The 18,497-nt window shown below is 38.5% G+C and overlaps 1 protein-coding gene across 1 annotated transcript in view; it reads left to right on the forward strand.

The window, feature by feature from the left end:
- The first annotated feature begins 219 nt into the window (after window positions 1-219).
- LOC149322134 (alpha-N-acetylgalactosaminide alpha-2,6-sialyltransferase 1-like) overlaps window positions 220-18,497 on the forward strand; it is a 41,078-nt gene continuing 22,800 nt past the window's right edge. The window contains exon 1 of the mRNA XM_089523758.1: window positions 220-335. Within this exon, the coding sequence (XP_089379884.1) occupies window positions 220-335 (116 nt within the window). The remainder of the gene's footprint in view (window positions 336-18,497) is intronic.

Below are 18,497 nucleotides of genomic sequence, written 5' to 3' on the forward strand. Positions count from 1 at the left end.
ATTGGCATGTTTTGTGTGCAAGAGTCATTAATCTGATATGAGGAGGAAGTAACCTTTTTCTGTCAAAGGAATGCTATATTAGTGGCAAGCTGAAAAGAGAGTGTACCCTGCCCTCCTTGTCCAAGTGATATCAGGGGAGCATACCTGTGGATTTGATTATTCTGCAGGGTGTCCGTGGCATGGAGGCTAAAGATCTCCTGGGATGTTTAGCATGAAATCATGAGATCACTCAGGTGGAGGTTTCGTAAGGTGTCCTGGCTGCTTTTCATGGTTATTTTGCTCCTTGTGCTCTCTTTTGCTGCCTACATTGGCTTTCCAGAAAAATATCCCTACAGGTAAGACAAGACATCTCCTTCTCAGATATGCTTTATTATGTGCTCTTTGCTGTAGCAAGCAAACCATTCTGATCTTTCTTTAGATACTGAAATACATAATGTTATCATAGTTATCTCTCTCTGTCTGCTCTCTCACATGGATATGTCCACAATATTTCCCAGGTAACTTAAATTAGTCAGTTGTTAAAATAATATTTTTCTGTAACTAGCTCACTTTGTAAGGCTTTGATGAAATTCAAAAGTGACAACATACTCATGACAATAAACTTTTCTACTCTCTCACAAAATACCATGTACAAGACTAGTTAGGCCTACAAACAGATACAGTGAATGGGAATGAACTCCATATTGTGGTAAAATGCAAAATATGCCTGAGGTTCATGATGTGGACACTGGAATTTGTTTCATGATCAACTTGGCTATCCCTGCGTTTGTAAGAATTTAATATATCCAGACATTTATAAACCAGAAAGCTACTTATAATGAACTTATTTCTTAGACTAAGTATAAAAACATTGACTTGCAAATGTGTTTCTGAAATCTATGTGTGTTGAGCATAACATCAGATGAGCTACAGATTCATTGGGGTAGATGGCTGTCGGGTTTAGGTGGGTTTCCCCCCCTTATTCATAAGAATTATGCCTAATCCAATTGCTAGCTCCAAATTACCAGACTAGACCCACTGAATCCATGTGGATTTAGTAATTTAATATTGATCTAAGTTCCTTTAATTCAAATAGTCTGCCTTAGTTTGGACTAAGAACAGAATTTACCATCATGTATATTCATAGTATCAATGAGCATGAAACACTAAAAAGGTTTTTAAAAATCACTTGTACTATAAATCAAAGTGGAAGGAGAGGATAGTTGTAGTTTATTTTTCTTAAATATTCAGTATTATTCTTATGCTATACAAAAGGAAAAATTAACAAAGAAACAGAACAAGAAAGGTGTGATCTAGCCACAGGAAAATACTTCCAGATTTCATTATTTCAATCAAAAAGTAGTACTGTTTTGAGAATTTCTAGTCTAAATTAGAGAATTTATCCATTAGGAATTAGCTAAGAAGATAAGGAGTATAGCCCTATCAGAGAAGTTAGTTTACAAATTAAGATTGGCTAAAGGAGATATAAAAGAAAGCTTTTTTGGTATCATGTGAAAACCATTAATTACTTTTATGTGTCAAAGTAATGGTGAATTTAAACCTCTGAATGACTAAGTTAAATTTTGGATTAATAATTAAACAAATAAGATTATAATAATATAATAATATGTAAAGGAATAGAATGAAAATTGCAGATATAAGAGGTTTGACAGAGGCTGCATCTGCACTGCAGAAATAATCCAGTTTGAGACTGCTTTAACTGCCATAGCTCAATGTAATGGAATTCTGGAATTTGTAGTTTTAGGAGGTATTTAGACCTTTCTGGGAGAGAGCTCTGGTGCCACCACAAATTACAAATCCCAGGATTCCATAGCATGGATCCGAAGTTAAAGCACTGTCAAACTGTGTTATTTCTGCAGTGTGGATGGAGCCAGAGTGATATTTCTATTATGTACTATAAATTAAAGGAAGGATGGGAAGGACGTTGGTTGTTTGTAAAAAGGGTGTGAATTCTAATACTGGGATTATACTATTGATAAATATCAATAAATTTTAAAAGATTTTTTAGTCAAAAAGTGGTGCTGAGCATGTGCTTAACTTTCTCACTGATATAAGCAGCCCTTATAAACTTCCATATCAGGCATCCTAGACTCTGTAATAAAATGTCTGATTAAAGTACAGTTATTTGTGTTTACATACAGTTAAAGTTAATCTTCAACATAAAGGAAAGGCAAAAGCGCAGGACCTGGGCCTCGTCTGGTTTTCAGGTTGGACAAATGCTGAAGCACTCTATGTGTTTGTGTATGTATGTTTTACATTTAAAACTAAATAAAATTAGCTATAGATCTGTAACAGATTTAAAAATATCTTAAATTAATTATTTGTTAAATATTAACTATATTACAGTTCTTCGCACATATCATTAACAAATAAAATTCCCATTTGTGTTTGATTTTTAGTAACTTTTATGACTATCTAAACAAGTGATCTTTACTATGGCATTTACTACTATTAATTGCTATCCAGAGTAGCGACATATGGTAACTGTATGAATGTAGGGTTGCCATAAGTCAGGACCTCCAAACCAGGACAAATGTAGGGCAACATTTTCAAATGTAGGACACATTTTTTAAAAAATGGAGGACATGCGAAAAAATTGAGTTTTTTTTTAAAAAATCTTAATATAAATGCATGTTTTTTAGGCATGATCAAAATGGAGGACATTTTGGCATTATTCTTAGACAGATGACAAAAATGGACTTGCCCTCGGGTTCAACTTTACTTCTCAGAAGTGTGTACTTGTGCAAGGGACTGTGGTTTTTCTTCACTGCGCATGAGTTTGTAAAAATCACAGCAAGTTACATTGGCCGTGCCTCAGAGGCTTGTTGATATCAGTATCACCACCATCATCATCATCATCACCACTATAATTGTCCAAGAAAGGCAGACTTGTTAGCATTCAAAGCGCCATAAATATACAGAAAATGCACTTGCATATAGTTAATAATAAAAAATAATAAAAAAAACAAGGCAGGGGTGGATATATTTAATAATAAAAATTAATGTAATAAAATAAAAAAACAAGCAATAATAAAAATTAATGAAATAAAATAAAACAAGCAATAATAAAAATTAATGAAATAAAATAAAAACAAGCAATAATAAAAATTAATGAAATAAAATAAAAACAAGCAATAATAAAAATTAATGAAATAAAATAAAAACAAGCAATAATAAAAATTAATGAAATAAAAAAATAAAAAGCAATAATAAAAATTAATAAAATAAAATAAAATAAGTATTTTATATTTTTAAAAATAATTTAAAAACCCCAAAAAACGAAGGCAGACCTAATAGCCACTGACTCAGCTTTCCTCCAACTCCTCCTCCTCCTCCTCCTCTGCCCCAATTCTGCCCTTCAAGGCACCCTTCCTCCTCCTCCTCCTCCTCAAGGCTATGGAATCCTGGGAACTGTAGCTCTGTGGACCATTCAGCCTCTTGTCAAGAGAGCTCTGGTGCCACAAGAAACTACAATTCCCAGAATCCTATAGCACTGAGCCATGGATGTTTAAGGGGGGGGGTCAAACTATTTCTGCAGCCTTTTGCTATCCCAAAGCCCTTCCTATTTACAAGCAAGGCAAAATCTCTTCCTTCCAAGCCATTGAAAACCAACCCAAGTAGAGGGCTGATTGCTTCTTTCCCATTGGTCAGCTTCGGGAGAAATTTGCATATTACAAGGAAAGGTGTTTAGGGCCTCAAAAAACGATCCTGTGATAAAGAATTACAAGAATACTGAAGCGGTATACATTTAAAAGATGAGGCATTTAGACTCCCAGGGAAACATGAACCATTTATGGCCTTTTTTTTCTTTGCTCACTGTAACCTGGAAAGTAAGGCCTCTTGCAGGGTATATATACCAAGTGGGCTGGCAATAGCTCTGAGTGGCAGATGTCTTGAAGACCTGCTCTCTAGGCTAAGCCAGGCAGGGAGGCAGGGAGGGTGGCACACAGCCATGGGGAGGGGTGGAGCTGCCGCCAGGGCCTCGCTGGGGGGGAGACCTGGGGTGGGGCCAAACTGGGGTGGGACCATGTGGCCCTGCCCCAAACTGGGAAAGTCCCGCCCCCAGGCAGGATATGGCAACACTATATGAATGAGAGGCCTCCAAGACACCCTGTTATGAGCAACTCTGCTCAGGTCCTGCAGACTTCCTTGTGGCTATCTTGTGGCTTCCTTAATGGAGTCTATCCACCTGTAATGTGGTCTTCCTCTTTTCCTACTGACTCCCACTTTACCAAGCATAAGTCATGTCATCTCATTTGGGTTCTAGGGAAAGTTAAGTCTTGATAGCTCTAGGGCCCATTGGTCATTTAGCAGTCCCTGCTAGCCATAAGCTCTCCTCTAGCATGGCATTTCAAACAAGCTGAACTACTGGAGAAGGAAGCACAGGTAAACCATTTTGGAATCTCTTTTACTGTGAAAACTCTATTGTGGAAAATCCAAAAGGAAGTAAGAGATAGTGCTGGAAGATGGGACTCCTAGGTCAGAAGGCACACAACCGGTTACTTGGGGAAAGCAGGGGACAAGTATGAATAGTGCTGTGTCGAATGATGCAACTAGACATTTACTATTGTGCTGAACCGAAAGGAACTGAATTTATAATGGCATTCAACACACTTATTTCTGTGTCTGCCCCACTTGTTACCTTGCACTTTTTCACCCTTCACCCAATAGTACTCTCTTTTGCCAATGCCCACCTCACCCAACCATTATGTCTGTTCCAGCTCCAAGGTTGTTGCACATCCATGTGTTATCTCTTCTTCACTTCCACCAACACACACTGCCAGTTTCTGACTCCCTCATCGTCTCTTTTTGTTCTTAATGGTAACAGCACAAAAGGCTTTTAGTCTGTTCAGTTCATGTACCTGAAAGAGCCTCAAACACAACTGGGCAATGTAGGCTGGCTACATGAAATAGGCTGCAAAAAGGACACCACCTCTGTCAAGGATGTGCTGATGCAGGAAGCCTGCATTTCCACTTCAGGTGGGTCTCTGGGGAGTGCAGAAATCCCACAAGAAGCTGGATATAATAGGATCTGAGTGTCCCCTCAGACTGCAATCAATGGAAAATATTTACCAGTGAATTGACCAACATGCCAATCCTATCCCTCTCCATTTGCAGTTCCAATTTACAGCTTCAACAACTACCAAATGTTCAGCATTGTTTGCATAATTCTTTGGGGCATGTCCATAAATTTTAGAATGCAAACAGTTCTGTTAATAATTGTATAGGTGCTAGTATTTACAAGTTTACCCTGCTGATAAAGCTGGAGGTGACGCCTGGCAGTATTTTTGTACCTAATATGTTCGCTTAGGAATTCTCTAAACTTTGAGATGAATGGAGGATGAGAATTATGCATGAGTTAAAAACTATATCAAAGATATGAAAAAAATAGTAGGTCACTGGGGGGTGGAAGCTTGTATTTCTATACAATGCACCTGAATGTAGATTGATGGTGTCCATCCCTACCTTGAGATTATATAGTGTGCTTCCAGTTCCATACATGTTGCCATGAGACAGAAAATGTAACAGCAAGACCTTTACTCCAAATAGTACTTCTGTGACAAGATTAAAACTACCATTTCTGTTTTGGCATCATAATAGCCTTTCATTATCTAGAGCTAATCCTGTGGCCCTTGTAGTTACACATTTGATTTATGCTTTCATTACTACCAACCCACCAAAACAACAAGTCATTGCAATTCTGATTTAGAGCACAAAGCTACCTTCCACAAATATTTGTGCAGATATTATAGCCCTTGTTATGAAGGCCCCTTTAGAGAATATCCTTCTGGTGGTTTTTCCATAAAGTACTCATAACAAGTAGTACAATTTGTGTTTATCACATTGTTTCAATGGTGGTGAGTTTTTTTCACCAACTCCAATTGTCAGGGATGGCTTTAATGCTCTTTTCATCTCAATAGGTTTTTTAACCCCATCTCCAAACCATACTTGGGTTACAACCTCCAGTCCTGGATGGGGTCACACTCTCCCCCAGTGACTGTGTTCGCAGTCTGGGGGTGCTCCTTGACTCATCGCTCCTGATGACAAATCAGGTAAATGCGACGGTCAGGAGTGCCTGTTATCAGCTTCGGCTGATACGCCAGCTGCGCCCTTTTCTGGAAGTAAGGGACCTTGAGACTGTTGTGCACGCGCTGGTAACCTCACGCCTCGACTTCTGTAATGCACTCTACATGGGGCTACCTTTGTCCTTGACCCGGAAACTTCAACTGGTCCAAAACATGGCAGCCAGGCTTGTTTCAGGAACATCTAGGAGGGACCACATCACTCCTGTCTTTTTTTTTTTTTAATTTGTTTATTGGTTAAAAACAAGCATAACAAACATAACAAAACATAAATAAACATAAACCGTATCATACTATCCATTACATATATATGACAACTATACATACAGTTACTACAACATACTACATTTAAAAACCCTTCCCCTCCCTCAAATCAAAGACAGCTGTCTATTATGTACTTTCCTTATTGACTTAACATTTACTTTATACTTGATCAGAAAAAAAAGAAAAGAAGGAGAAACATATATATATATATATCTTCTTTCGCACACTTCTCATCACCAGTATTATTTCCTTTGTGTAGAATCTGTCCCATCTTTGTGATTAAACGTTGACTTATAAGTTTATATCAGTGAGCACCTTGTATATATCCAGAACTCACGTTACATTTTACTTTCTACTCAAATCCCCTTATACAGATCTATTTTGGTGCTTTCTTTATTTGTTCTTCACAGTGATTTATAATAGGTGCCCAGATTCCCTCCCATCTCAATTCATCTCCACCTTGCAATGTATTTGTGAGTTTATCAGATTGAAACATATCAAATATTTTCATATACCAGTCCTTTAACAGTAAAGCGTCTTTGCTTTTCTGTTTTTTTGCAATTACCATTCTTGCGGCTGTAATCATGTAAAAAATAATTTTACCATAATCCTTTTCTAATTTTGAGTCATTTACCATCCCCAACAGGAAAAATTTAGGCTCGAATTTTATTTTTGTGTTCAGAAGCACCTCCAATTCCTTATGAATTTGGTGCCAGAAACTGTTTATTTTTTTACACTCCCACCACATATGAATATAATTTGCATTTTTATCTTTGCAATTCCAGCATTCTTTCCTATTATTTTTGTCTATCTTACTTAACTTTTCAGGCGTTATATACCATCTATATTGTAATTTTAAATAATTTTCTTTTACTTCTGTGCTCAATGTATATTTCAGCCTAACCTTCCAATTTCTCTCCCATTCTTCCATCATGATTGGTGTTTTGAGGTCCTGTGCCCATTTTACCATGAATTGTTTAACCGTTTCATCTTCCGTTTCCAATTTTAATAACAATTTATATAATTTGGAGATAATCTGTGTTGTATCGTCCGTCATTAATCTTCCAAATATTGTATCCTCTTTTTCTATTTGGTATTTTTTATTATCCAGGTTGAATCGCTCTACAATTTGTCTATACAAAAACCAATTTACGTTGAAACCTTCTTCTATCATTTCCTCCATTGTTTTTACTTTCAAAAGCCCATTTTCTAACTTCAATAAATCTTTATATCTTACCCAGTCTGTGTCCTTCATCCTTTCTCTTCTAAAAAAGGCTTTGTTTATCGAAGCCCAGATGGGAATTTTAGTTACAAAATAAGGTTTGTATTTTTGCCAGATTCTTAGTAATGATTTCCTGATAAAGTGATTGTTAAAGTTTTTGTTTATTTTGATTTGGTCGTATAGTAAATAACCGTGCCAACCTACCACATTGTCGAAACCTTCCAATTGTAGAATTTTTTCTTTTTTAAGCTGGACCCAATCTCTAATCCACTCAAGACAACACGCATGATAGTATAATCTATAATTTGGCAACCCTACTCCTCCTCTCTCTCTACTGTCCTGTAATATTTTGAGTTTGATTCTTGATCTCTTTTTGTCCCATATAAATTTGGTTATCTCTTTATCCCATTCTTTGAATGGACTATCATTTGTTATGATGGGCAAATTTTGGAATAGAAATAATAATTTAGGAGTGATACACATTTGTATTGCAGCTATTTTCCCTAACCAAGAAATTTGCAGTTTCCCCCAATTTTTTAAATCCTTTTTAATAATATTCCATAAGGGTATATAATTGTTTTTGAATAAATCTGAATTTTTTCTGGTAATGTTAATCCCCAAATATTTAACTTTATTTTTGATTTCAAAGTTGGAAATAGATTTAATTTTTTCACACTCTTTCTGATCTATGTTTAAGGGTAATATAATCGATTTTTCTCGGTTAATCTTTAAGCCCGCATATCTACCATATTCGTCTATTGTGTTTAGCAATTGTGAGATATCGTCCACAGGGTCTGATAAGATAATCGCCAAATCATCTGCATATGCTAAAACTTTGTATTCAAAACTCTTGATCTTTATTCCCTTAATTTTATTATCCTGTCTAATTTTGTTATTTAAGATTTCTAATGCCGTAATAAATAATAAGGGGGATAATGGACAGCCTTGCCTAGTCCCTTTCTCTATCTGGATACTTTTAGTTTTTTCACCGTTGATCAATATTTTGGCATTTTGGTCTTTATAGATTTCCTTTACCCATTTTACATAATTTTCTCCTAATTCCATTTTCTTTAATACTGTTAACATAAAGTCCCAATGCAAATTGTCGAAAGCTTTTTGAGCGTCTAATAGTATTACGGCCACATGTTTGTCAAGTCTTTTTTCACAATATTCAATTAGGTTTATAAGAGTTCTTATATTATCTTTGATTTGCCTTTTTGGTAAAAACCCACATTGATCTCTATCAATCCAATCTTTCAATATAGTTTTTAATCTTGAAGCTAAAATTGATGTAAAAATTTTGTAGTCCACATTTAATAGTGCTATTGGCCTATAATTTTTTGGGTCATCCAATTGTTTATCTTGTTTAGGGATCAGCGTAATGTATGATGATTTCCATGTATCTGGTATTTTTCCAATTAAAATTCCATTCATGACTCTTTGTAAAGGGACCACTAAATTAGATGACAATTTTTGATAATACAGGGCTGTAAAACCATCAGGACCTGGAGATTTATTTGCTTTGAGACTTTTAATCGCTTCCATTATTTCTGATATAGATATTTCTCTGTTAATTTTTTCTTGTTTTTCTTTATCAATTGGTTTAATCTCTTCTTTATCCAGAAATTTTCCTAAATCTTTACCATTTATTTCCCCCCCCCCCATAAATAGGTCTACAAAGTATTTCTGAAAAATCAATTTAATTTGACTTTGTTTGGTAACTTTCTTACCTTGAATATTGATTTCTGTTATCAATTTCTTTTCTTTTTCTTTTTTCAGTTTCCAGGATAACCACTTACCACATTTATTTGCCGATTCAAAATACTTTTGTCTAGTATATTTAATTTTTTTCTCCAATTCTTCAGTCAATGTCGAGTTTAGCTGTGCTTGTAGAATCTGAATTTCTCCTATTAATACTTGGTCTTTAGGGTTCTTTTTTACCAATTGTTCCTTCTGTTTTAATTCTTGTAGAATTTTATTAAGCTTAAATCCTCTCCTTTTTTTGATTTCTGCGGTTTTTTGTATAAAAAACCCGCGCATTACGGCTTTGGAAGTATCCCAGACAACTCGGTCTACTACTTCTTTATCTAGGTTTTCTTCAAAAAATAGTTCTAAGTTTTTTTGGGCTTGTTCTAATATTCGTTTGTCTTTTAGCAAATTTTCATCTAGTCTCCAATTATATTCTTTTCTGCCAATTTTCATTTCCATAGTAATTGGATTGTGATCTGATAATATTTTAGGAAGGGAGTCAACTTTAATTACTTTGGGAGCCAATATTGATGAGATAATGAACATGTCAATACGAGACCATGACTCGTGATAATTTGAATAAAAAGTATAGTCTTTTGAATTTCCCATTTTTAGACGCCAAATATCTGAAAGTGCCAAAGTATCCTTTAATTCAAAAAAGGCTTTCGTTAGCTTTCCCTGGTTTTTCCTGTTAGGTTTGGTACTTTTCCTGTCTATCTTTGGGTCAATGACCCCATTCCAATCACCTAGCATCACCGTATTGTCGTATTCATAATTCAACATAATTTTCATCAAATTTTGATAAAACTTTTCTTTATTTTCATTTGGAGAGTATACCCCGACCACCAAAATTTTCCCGTAGGAACAACTAATTTCTACACCAATATAGTGCCCTTTTGAATCCTTGAATATTTCCTTTGCCTCTATTCTCGCATTTATATAAATTACCACACCTTTCTTTCTTTTTTCTCCGGCTGCCACAAATTCTCTGCCTAGTTTACTACATTTTAAATATTTACTTTCTGTGTTTTTAATGTGGGTTTCCTGGAGACATATCACATCTAATTTTAATTTCCCTAGATAGTGATTTAATTTCTTTCTTTTACCAGGATTATTTAATCCTTTTACGTTCCAAGACAAATATTTTAATGTGCTATTCATTCACAGAAACACCGTCTCCTAAAATTTGTGAACCGCCCTCTGGGTCCAGATCTTCACTGTTTTCTTCTTCTGTGTCTTTGATAGCTATGATATTTTGTTGTTTTTCCTGATCACCACTTTTTTCATCCATTCTTACATTTGATTGTGGTTTGTTCTGTTCTCCACCTTCATCGTCTTGGTCCAGATCTTTTTGGAAGTCTTCCAGGAATTCCCGTGCTTCCTGAACACACATTAATCTAACTTTTCTTTGTTGATAACGAAGTGAGATGCCTTCAGGCACCTCCCATCGATATCTTACACCATGTTCTCTCAATACACGTGTTAGGAAGACGTATTCCTTTCTCCTTCTCAATATATTATTTGGAATGTCCTTCAAAAGTTGCAATTCCACCCCGTCTACAATTAATTTGGCCTCGAAATGTCGTTGAAGTACCTGATCTTTCATTTGGGTCCGGACAAAATACAAGATGATATCTCTCGGCAATTTCTTCTGTTTCGCCACCCACGAATTCACGCGGAAGGCCTTATCCAGTTCAATCTCCATTAACTCTTTTTCCTTACCCAAGAACTTTGCCAAGATGTCAACCATTGTTTCAAAGGTGTTTTCATTTTCTATTTCCGGAAGTCCTCTAATCTTTAGACACCGTTCACGCCATTTCTGTTCCCATATTGTTCTTTCATCCTGATTATCTATTCGTTTATCAATTTCTTCTTTCAGTTTTTCTTCCAGTTCTTGATTTTTCTTTTCTAGAACCTTAACTTTGGCCTTAACTTGTCGCACATCCGAGGTTAATGTTCTAATGGCATGGTTGATTTCCTTAAATTCTTCTCTCACACCTTCTCTTATCTCTACCTTCATTCTTTCCATATCATGTTTTAAATCCTCTTTGTCCCTCTTCATATCCATTCTCAGTTCTTCCTTATCTTTCTTCATATCCAGTCGCATCTGACGCATCTCATCTAAAAGCAGCGAACACATATCTTGTGTATTAGGTTTTGCTAAGTCAGCTGAAGATCTTCTTTGAAGTTGTTGCTGTTGTTGTTGCATTTTGCTCACTTGTGATCTGGTTGTTGTCATCTTAAAATCTTTGGACAATGGTGGATAAGTTAAGTAAGTAAGTTTGAGTAAGTTTCTAATGTCTTGATGATTTTCTTATTGTTTGGTAATGCCCACTATTATAAATAAGCTAATACAAAAGGTTCTAAGTTTTCAAAATTTGGGGGAGGGTTAATTTATGTATTAATTATTTATGTTTAGTTTTTACTATACAGTATATTGTTTGTTTAGTTCACAAAGAAAAATCAGAAAAAAGAGGGTTCAGTACAATTTATCCTGACCAATTCCCAAATGATCCACCAGACGGCGCTCTTACGCTGTAGTAACTTCTATATATCTTTTGTCAATTCGAATTTCCAATCTCCCCACGGATTGATTCTACAGAGTGTTATTCAGACCTTGAAACAGAGCTGAGAGCACCAACCAGCTGCGTTCAATATTGATAAGAGTAGAGTTTGTTTGCCTTATTTACTCCCCCCAGAAAACCCACAGAATTTTCTGTTGCTGTGATTGTTTCTATATTCTTTTTAAATTTACTTCCCTTCAAACAATGCTTCACCTCTCCCTTTCAGAGACAGTGTATAACCTGTGATATATAACATATAATCCACAACAATTACTATTATAACAAGAACTTACTTTTAACAATGTTTCCACCAGTATTATAACAAGACAAAATTAAATTCCAAATTGCTTTTAAGTCCCCCCCTTTTTTTCCCAGCTTCTAATCAGATCCCAGCTCGTTGTAGTATCAGTCCTCTATTTTTCTGTCTTTGTGTGCTTGTATTGCAGTCCTATTTTTCCAATTTCACTTCAATTTTTGCTGAACTCTTATTCCAGTCCTCTTTGCAAACCGTTTGCCTCTCACTGTCCTCCAAACTGCTCTCTCTCTCTCTCTCTCTCCGTCTTCAAAACCTCTCTCCTCGTTGCGTCCTCCAAAAACCGCTCTCCTCTGGCTATCCTCCAAGCCGCTCTCTTACTCTGTTTTTTGCTCTGTCCTCCAAAAATCGCCCTTCTTACTCTGTCCTCCAAATCACTCTCCTTTCTTGATCCTCCGAGGCCACTTTCCTCTTCTGATTACCTAGTCGTTCTCCTTGTGCAACTCTCTGGAACCGCTCACCTCACTCTGTCCTCCAAAGGGTTCCAGTCATCCGATCCTCCAATCCGTTCCCCTCGCACAAAGGACCACTAATCCTCTTCAGTAAAAGGTGTCGCTGCCAGCAAAACCAGCGTCAAAATCACGGTAGTAGATTCTGAGATTAATTTGTAATAGACATGCACTCAGAAGTTTTTATGTCCCAATCAAAGTCAACATGCAATAAGACACTGTATATTATGTTCAATTCAGAAAATAAGAATACCTTCCAGATGATTATTTGCTGAAGTATTTCAATCTGCAGAAAGTAGATGTATTGATTTGAGGGTTTTTAAGATTTCCGTGGATTGTTGTATATTTAATAGTCAGGGGCGTCTTGGGCCATCAGAAATGGCGACTCCAACGTGATCGCTCTGTCCTCCGATCCCCTCTGCTTCTTACCCCCTGAAGGGCAGTGATCTTTCTGTCAAAAGCGGGCATCGGACCCTAGTAGGACTCATCCGAGTTTCCCATAGCAGGGAGGCTTCTGAGCAGTCAACAGACAGCTCTGATCCGCGCTGGGCAAGCAACTCTCCAGAGCAGCACTGAGAGTTTGCTTATTTCGGCGCCATGCCCTGACCGGAAGTCCTCATCACTCCTGTCTTGAGGTCCCTCCACTGGCTGCCTATCAGCTTCTGGGCCCAGTACAAGGTGTTGGTTATCACCTTTAAAGCCCTAAATGGCTTGGGTCCAAGCTATCTTAGAGACCGCCTCCTCCCGTACAATCCTCCCCGCGCTCTCCACTCCTCTGGGAGGAATTTGCTGCAGCCTTCAAAATCTAGACTTGCGGCTACCTCTCAGAGGGCATTCTCTGTTGTCGCCCCTAAGCTCTGGAACGACCTGCCGGATGAGATCCGTCAGATAACATCTTTAGACAGCTTTAAAAAAGCTGTCAAGACGGATCTCTTCCGGCAGGCCTTTCCAGATTAAATTTTTTCCCGGCCCAGGCTCCCGGACTCCCCGATTTCCCTTATTCCTCTCGTGGCCCCATCCCCTGATGGTGAGGATTACTGAGGGTTTTTGGGGTTTAGTTTAGGATAGTATAATTATACATTGTTATAGTCCCATTTTAATACATAAAGTGTTTAATATTTTTTTAAGGGGGGGAAGGGAGTATAAACATTTATGTATATTTTATTCTGTAAATTTTTATGTTGTTCACCGCCCAGATTGGCTTTGCCACCGGGCGGTATAGAAATAAATATTATTATTATTATTATTATTATTATTATTATTATTATTATTTGCATAGCTTTGAGGTTCTAATCCCTCCTGTAAATCCAGAGCCACCTTGATCCCATCCTACTCTATGAAATGCTCCATTTCAGTTTATCTCCACAACAAACACACCTGGCAGTAGAATTCCACCTCTGGAGTTCTCTGCAGGTGTAACTGGGGCTTTCAAGGCACATGAGTCCTTCTCATCCACAGACCAAAGCGTTCATCCATTGATATAAGATCTTATCATCTGATAACCATAGAATTGTAAGTTATAACCAGGGCCATTTAGTCCAGCTCACTACCACACAGGAATAGACAGCTAAAACATTCCTGAGAGATGGCCATCCAACCTCTGTTTTAAAACTTCAAATGAAGGAGAGCCCATCACCTTCTAAGGGAGCCTGTTCCACTGTCAAATAGCTATTAACATCAGGGAGTTCTTCCTACTGTTTAGACAGAATCTGTTTAGTTGCAGTTGGAATGCATTGATTTCCAACCTAATCTCTGCAATAGCAGAAAAGCAACTTGCTTCATCTTCTCATAGGACTTAGTTTGCAGATCTTTGACCATATTGGTCACCCTCCTCTAAATATGTTCCAATTTATTAATATCATTCTTGAACTATGGTGCCTAGAATGGGACACAGTATTCTAGGTGTGGTCTGACCAAAGCAGAACAGAGAGATACTGTTCCCTGGACACTATGATCCTGTTGATGTAGCCTAGAATTGCATTGGGTTTTTTTGGCCAATACATTACACTGTTGTCTCATGTTTAACCTGCAATATACTAAGACCCCTAGATCTATTTCACATGTACTGTCATCCTATATTTGAGCATTTCAATTTTACTGGCTCAGAGTCCTGCCTAAATCTTACATTTAGAGTCCTGCCTAAATCTTACATTTCTCCCTGTTCAAAAAAGCGGCCACCCGGCTGGATGGGCAGGCCGCTTTGCCGCTAGAAGCGGCGAACAACTACAAGCCCCAGAGTCCTCTGGGGCTTGCCCTGGCCCCTTATTGGTGCGCGGGGCGGAAGTAGAGATGTTTCCACCCTGCGACGCTCTAGGGGCCGGGCTCTGTGGTCCGGGAGTTCCGGTCCTCCAGGGCAGCTCATTGGTTAGCTGCCCTGGAGGAGGAGTCTCTCGGATCGGGTGATCTGGGGGCGGAGCCAGGGCCTATTTAAGGCCGCGCAGCTGGCTCTGGCCCCCAGTTGGCGCTTGGCTTCATACAGGACAGAGCCAAGCAGGAAGGGAGGAGGCAACAGAGTGCTTCTCCCACCCACCCACCGCTTTGTTTGTGGGTTTTTGTCACAACTTGGTGTCGGCAGCATAGGCCAGGATCTGCACGGTGTGGTACCAGGGCTATGGAGCTCTGGTTTGGGAGTCAATCGGGACCCGGGGGTGAATAGGGCAGGCGTATGGCCATTGCGGGGGCCATAACACGAGGATGCCTCCCAGTGACTAGGGGCTTAGCGAATATGTGAACGCATGGCAGAGTTGCAGTCAATCGGTGTTCCTTAGCCCCTAGGTCATCCCAATGCCTGTTGGGTACCAGGTTTTGCTAATCAGACAAACATGGGGTTGTTTGATTTCGCAGATCCTGACCTCATGCTTGGTGCCAACCCTACCAATTGTTTGCTTTTAATAAAGTTGTGGCCTTTCCTCCAGCTTGGTCTTCTGTGGTTATTTGGCAGCAGCATCTGAGGCAATTCATTTTGTTAGTATTGGCCCAGCTTTCCAATCTGCTAAAGTAATTTTGAACCCTGAACCTCTCCTCTGGGGTGTTCAATACCCCTCCTAATTTGGTCCATCTGCAAAGCTGATAAGCTTGTCCTCTATTCCATCAATGCTGTTGAATGCCTCCAAGTTATTTTTTTACTTATGGTAACCCTAAGGCAAAACTATCATGGGTTTTCTTTGGCAAGTTTCTTCAGAGGGGATTTGCCATTGCCATCCTCTGAGGATGAGAGAGTATGACTTGCCCAAGCTCACCAGTGGGTTTTTATGCTCAAGCAGGGAATCAAACTTTGATCTCCAGAGTCTTACTCCAACACTCAAGCCACTACACATGATGGCTCTCATTCCATCAATCCAAATCATTTATAAAGATATTGAACACTACTAGGTTCAAGACAGAGTCCTTTAGTGCTAATCACTTCTCTCAAGGATGAAGAAGAACAAGTGGTAAGTACCTTTTGGGTACAATCTGTCAACCAGTTACAAAGCCACAATAGCACTGTCTAGTCCATATTTTACCAGCTTGTTTGCAAGAATATCATGGGGGATTTTGTCAAAAACCATATGAAATCACAGGATACTATATATCCACAACATTCCCTTTATCTACTAAGCTTGTAATTTCCTCTCAATTAAAAAAAAAAACAGATAAAATTAGTGTGACATGACTTGCTTTTGAGAAATGTAGGGCCCCAACGATTTGGAACAACCTTCCGGAAGAGCTTCGACTCATTCCCACCTTGGACGCCTTCAAAAAGGCGCTGAAAACATACCTCTTCCGGCAAGCATACCCTCTTGATCTTTTATAGATTCAACAAGTTCTACCTCCCAATTAGGAGTCTACCTCAGGCTGTGATAAATTTTTATATTGTACCAATTGTTTTTAGATGAGATATGTTTTATATTGTGATTTTAAATAACTGTTATTAGTATCATTGTGTTTGTATAATTCTGTTGTAATCCCACCTCGATCCATCAGGAGAGGCGGGACAATATAAATAAAACTTATTATTATTATTATTATGTTGGCTGTCTCTTAGCTATCACACTATTCCTTTCCAACTCCTCGCAGACTGGCTGTTTATTTATCTGTTCTAGAACTTTTCTTGATATTGACATCAAGCTGACTGGCTGGTAGTTGCTTGAATCATCCCCCCTTTCTCTCTCTCTTTTGGAGATGAAGACATTAGCTATGACCTCTCCTGTTCTCCAAGACTTCTCAGAGATTATTGGCAGTGGCTCTGAGCTTACATCTACAAATTCCTTTAACATCCTTAGAAGCAGTTCATCCAACCCTGGAGACTTGAATTCATTTAGAGAAGCTGCATTATCATGAACTACCTCTTTAACTATTCAAGTCTCAAACTCGGTTACTGCATCATCTGCACTAGGTAGATCACTGTTTTCCTTTTGGGAAAGGTCTGAGGTAAAGGAGGTGTTGAGCAATTCTGTCCCCTGTTAGTATTTCACTACTTTTCCCCATACAGTTGCTCTACCGCTTTATTGTTCTTTGTCTTGATCTGAACTTAGCCAAATAGCCCTTTTTAGTCTTTTTAACTTCTCTAGCAAGCCTGAGTTCATTCTGAGCTTTAGATTTTCTAATTTTCTCCCTGAAAGTACTAACTCTTTGTGTGTGTGTGTGTGTGTGTGTGTGTGTGTGTGTGTGTGTGTGTATTTGCTGCTTCCCACATCTTGGGTTCTATTTGTCTGTTTGTTAATTCACTACTCCCCCCCCCCCCCCCAGCAAATGCCAAAACTCTTGTAGGTGGCTTTCCCTGCCATGCAAAGTTGAATTCATATTCTGTCATCAAGACAGCATCCCTACAGGAAAGTAATTACTGTGATCAGCAGTGACAGACATCCAGATAGGATAATGGCTTGCAAGAGATCAGAGCATCTCAGAGACAGAAGCAATTTCCCAAAGGGTTGCCACCTCAGTCCATTTGCCCAAACACCTGCAATCTTTCCCTTATGCTTTGGTGAATGACAAAGGAAAACATCATGTCTTCTGGTTGTTTTTCAAAGCCCCAGTATCTGAAAATGGATTCATATACTATATATATATATATATATATATATATATAAGCATTGCTTATCAGGCCAGAGTTCTGTTCTTTTCTTTTCCTACCTCTCTGGCAATATGTAAGTCATTATGGACAATTTTCTGATAGATGCTGGTCTATATTTGTGCCAACACAACAAGCAGATCTACCCATGTGTGACATGTGTAACTGCCCTGGTTGATCTAGACACTAGTCAAAGTGAAGGAAACTGCTTAAATGGTTCTGTTGTATACACCTAGCCTTCCAAGAGAGCAGTACAGATTCAGTATCCCTTATCCAAAATGCTTGGGAGCAGAAGTGTTTTAGATTTTGCATTTGTTAGGATTTTCTAATACCTGTATTTGTATATATGTACATAATGAAATATCTTTGAGATAGGAACCAAATCTAAACACAAAATTCATTTATGTTTCATATACATCTTATACCCATAGCCCAGTGATGGTGAATCTTTTACAGACCATGGCTCTTTACAGACCGCTGAAATACGGCGGTCTGCCGGCGCTGCTCTTTGCTGCACGAGGGAGCCACTGCATGCAAACCGCGCGACTCCCTCACGCAGCAAAAAAGGAGTTCCAAAATGGAGCTCCTTCTCGCGGCGCGGCTATGACGCTGCGAAGAGCTGCTGGCGCACTCGTGGCGTCATAGCCGCCGTGACACGTGCGGAAGCACAGCGTCCGCTACGTAAAAATGGTGGCAGCCGTCTGGAACGGCCGCCGTCATTTTTTATGCGCAGAGCGCATATTAGGGTTAGGGAGGCGTGGAAGCACTGCACCTCCCTAACCCTAGTACGTGCTCTGCGCGTA

This window comes from Sceloporus occidentalis, unplaced genomic scaffold, assembly GCF_023333645.1.
Source record: "Sceloporus occidentalis isolate IW3139 unplaced genomic scaffold, rSceOcc1.0.p SCAF_1, whole genome shotgun sequence".
In the NCBI taxonomy this organism is placed as follows: domain Eukaryota; kingdom Metazoa; phylum Chordata; class Lepidosauria; order Squamata; family Phrynosomatidae; genus Sceloporus; species Sceloporus occidentalis.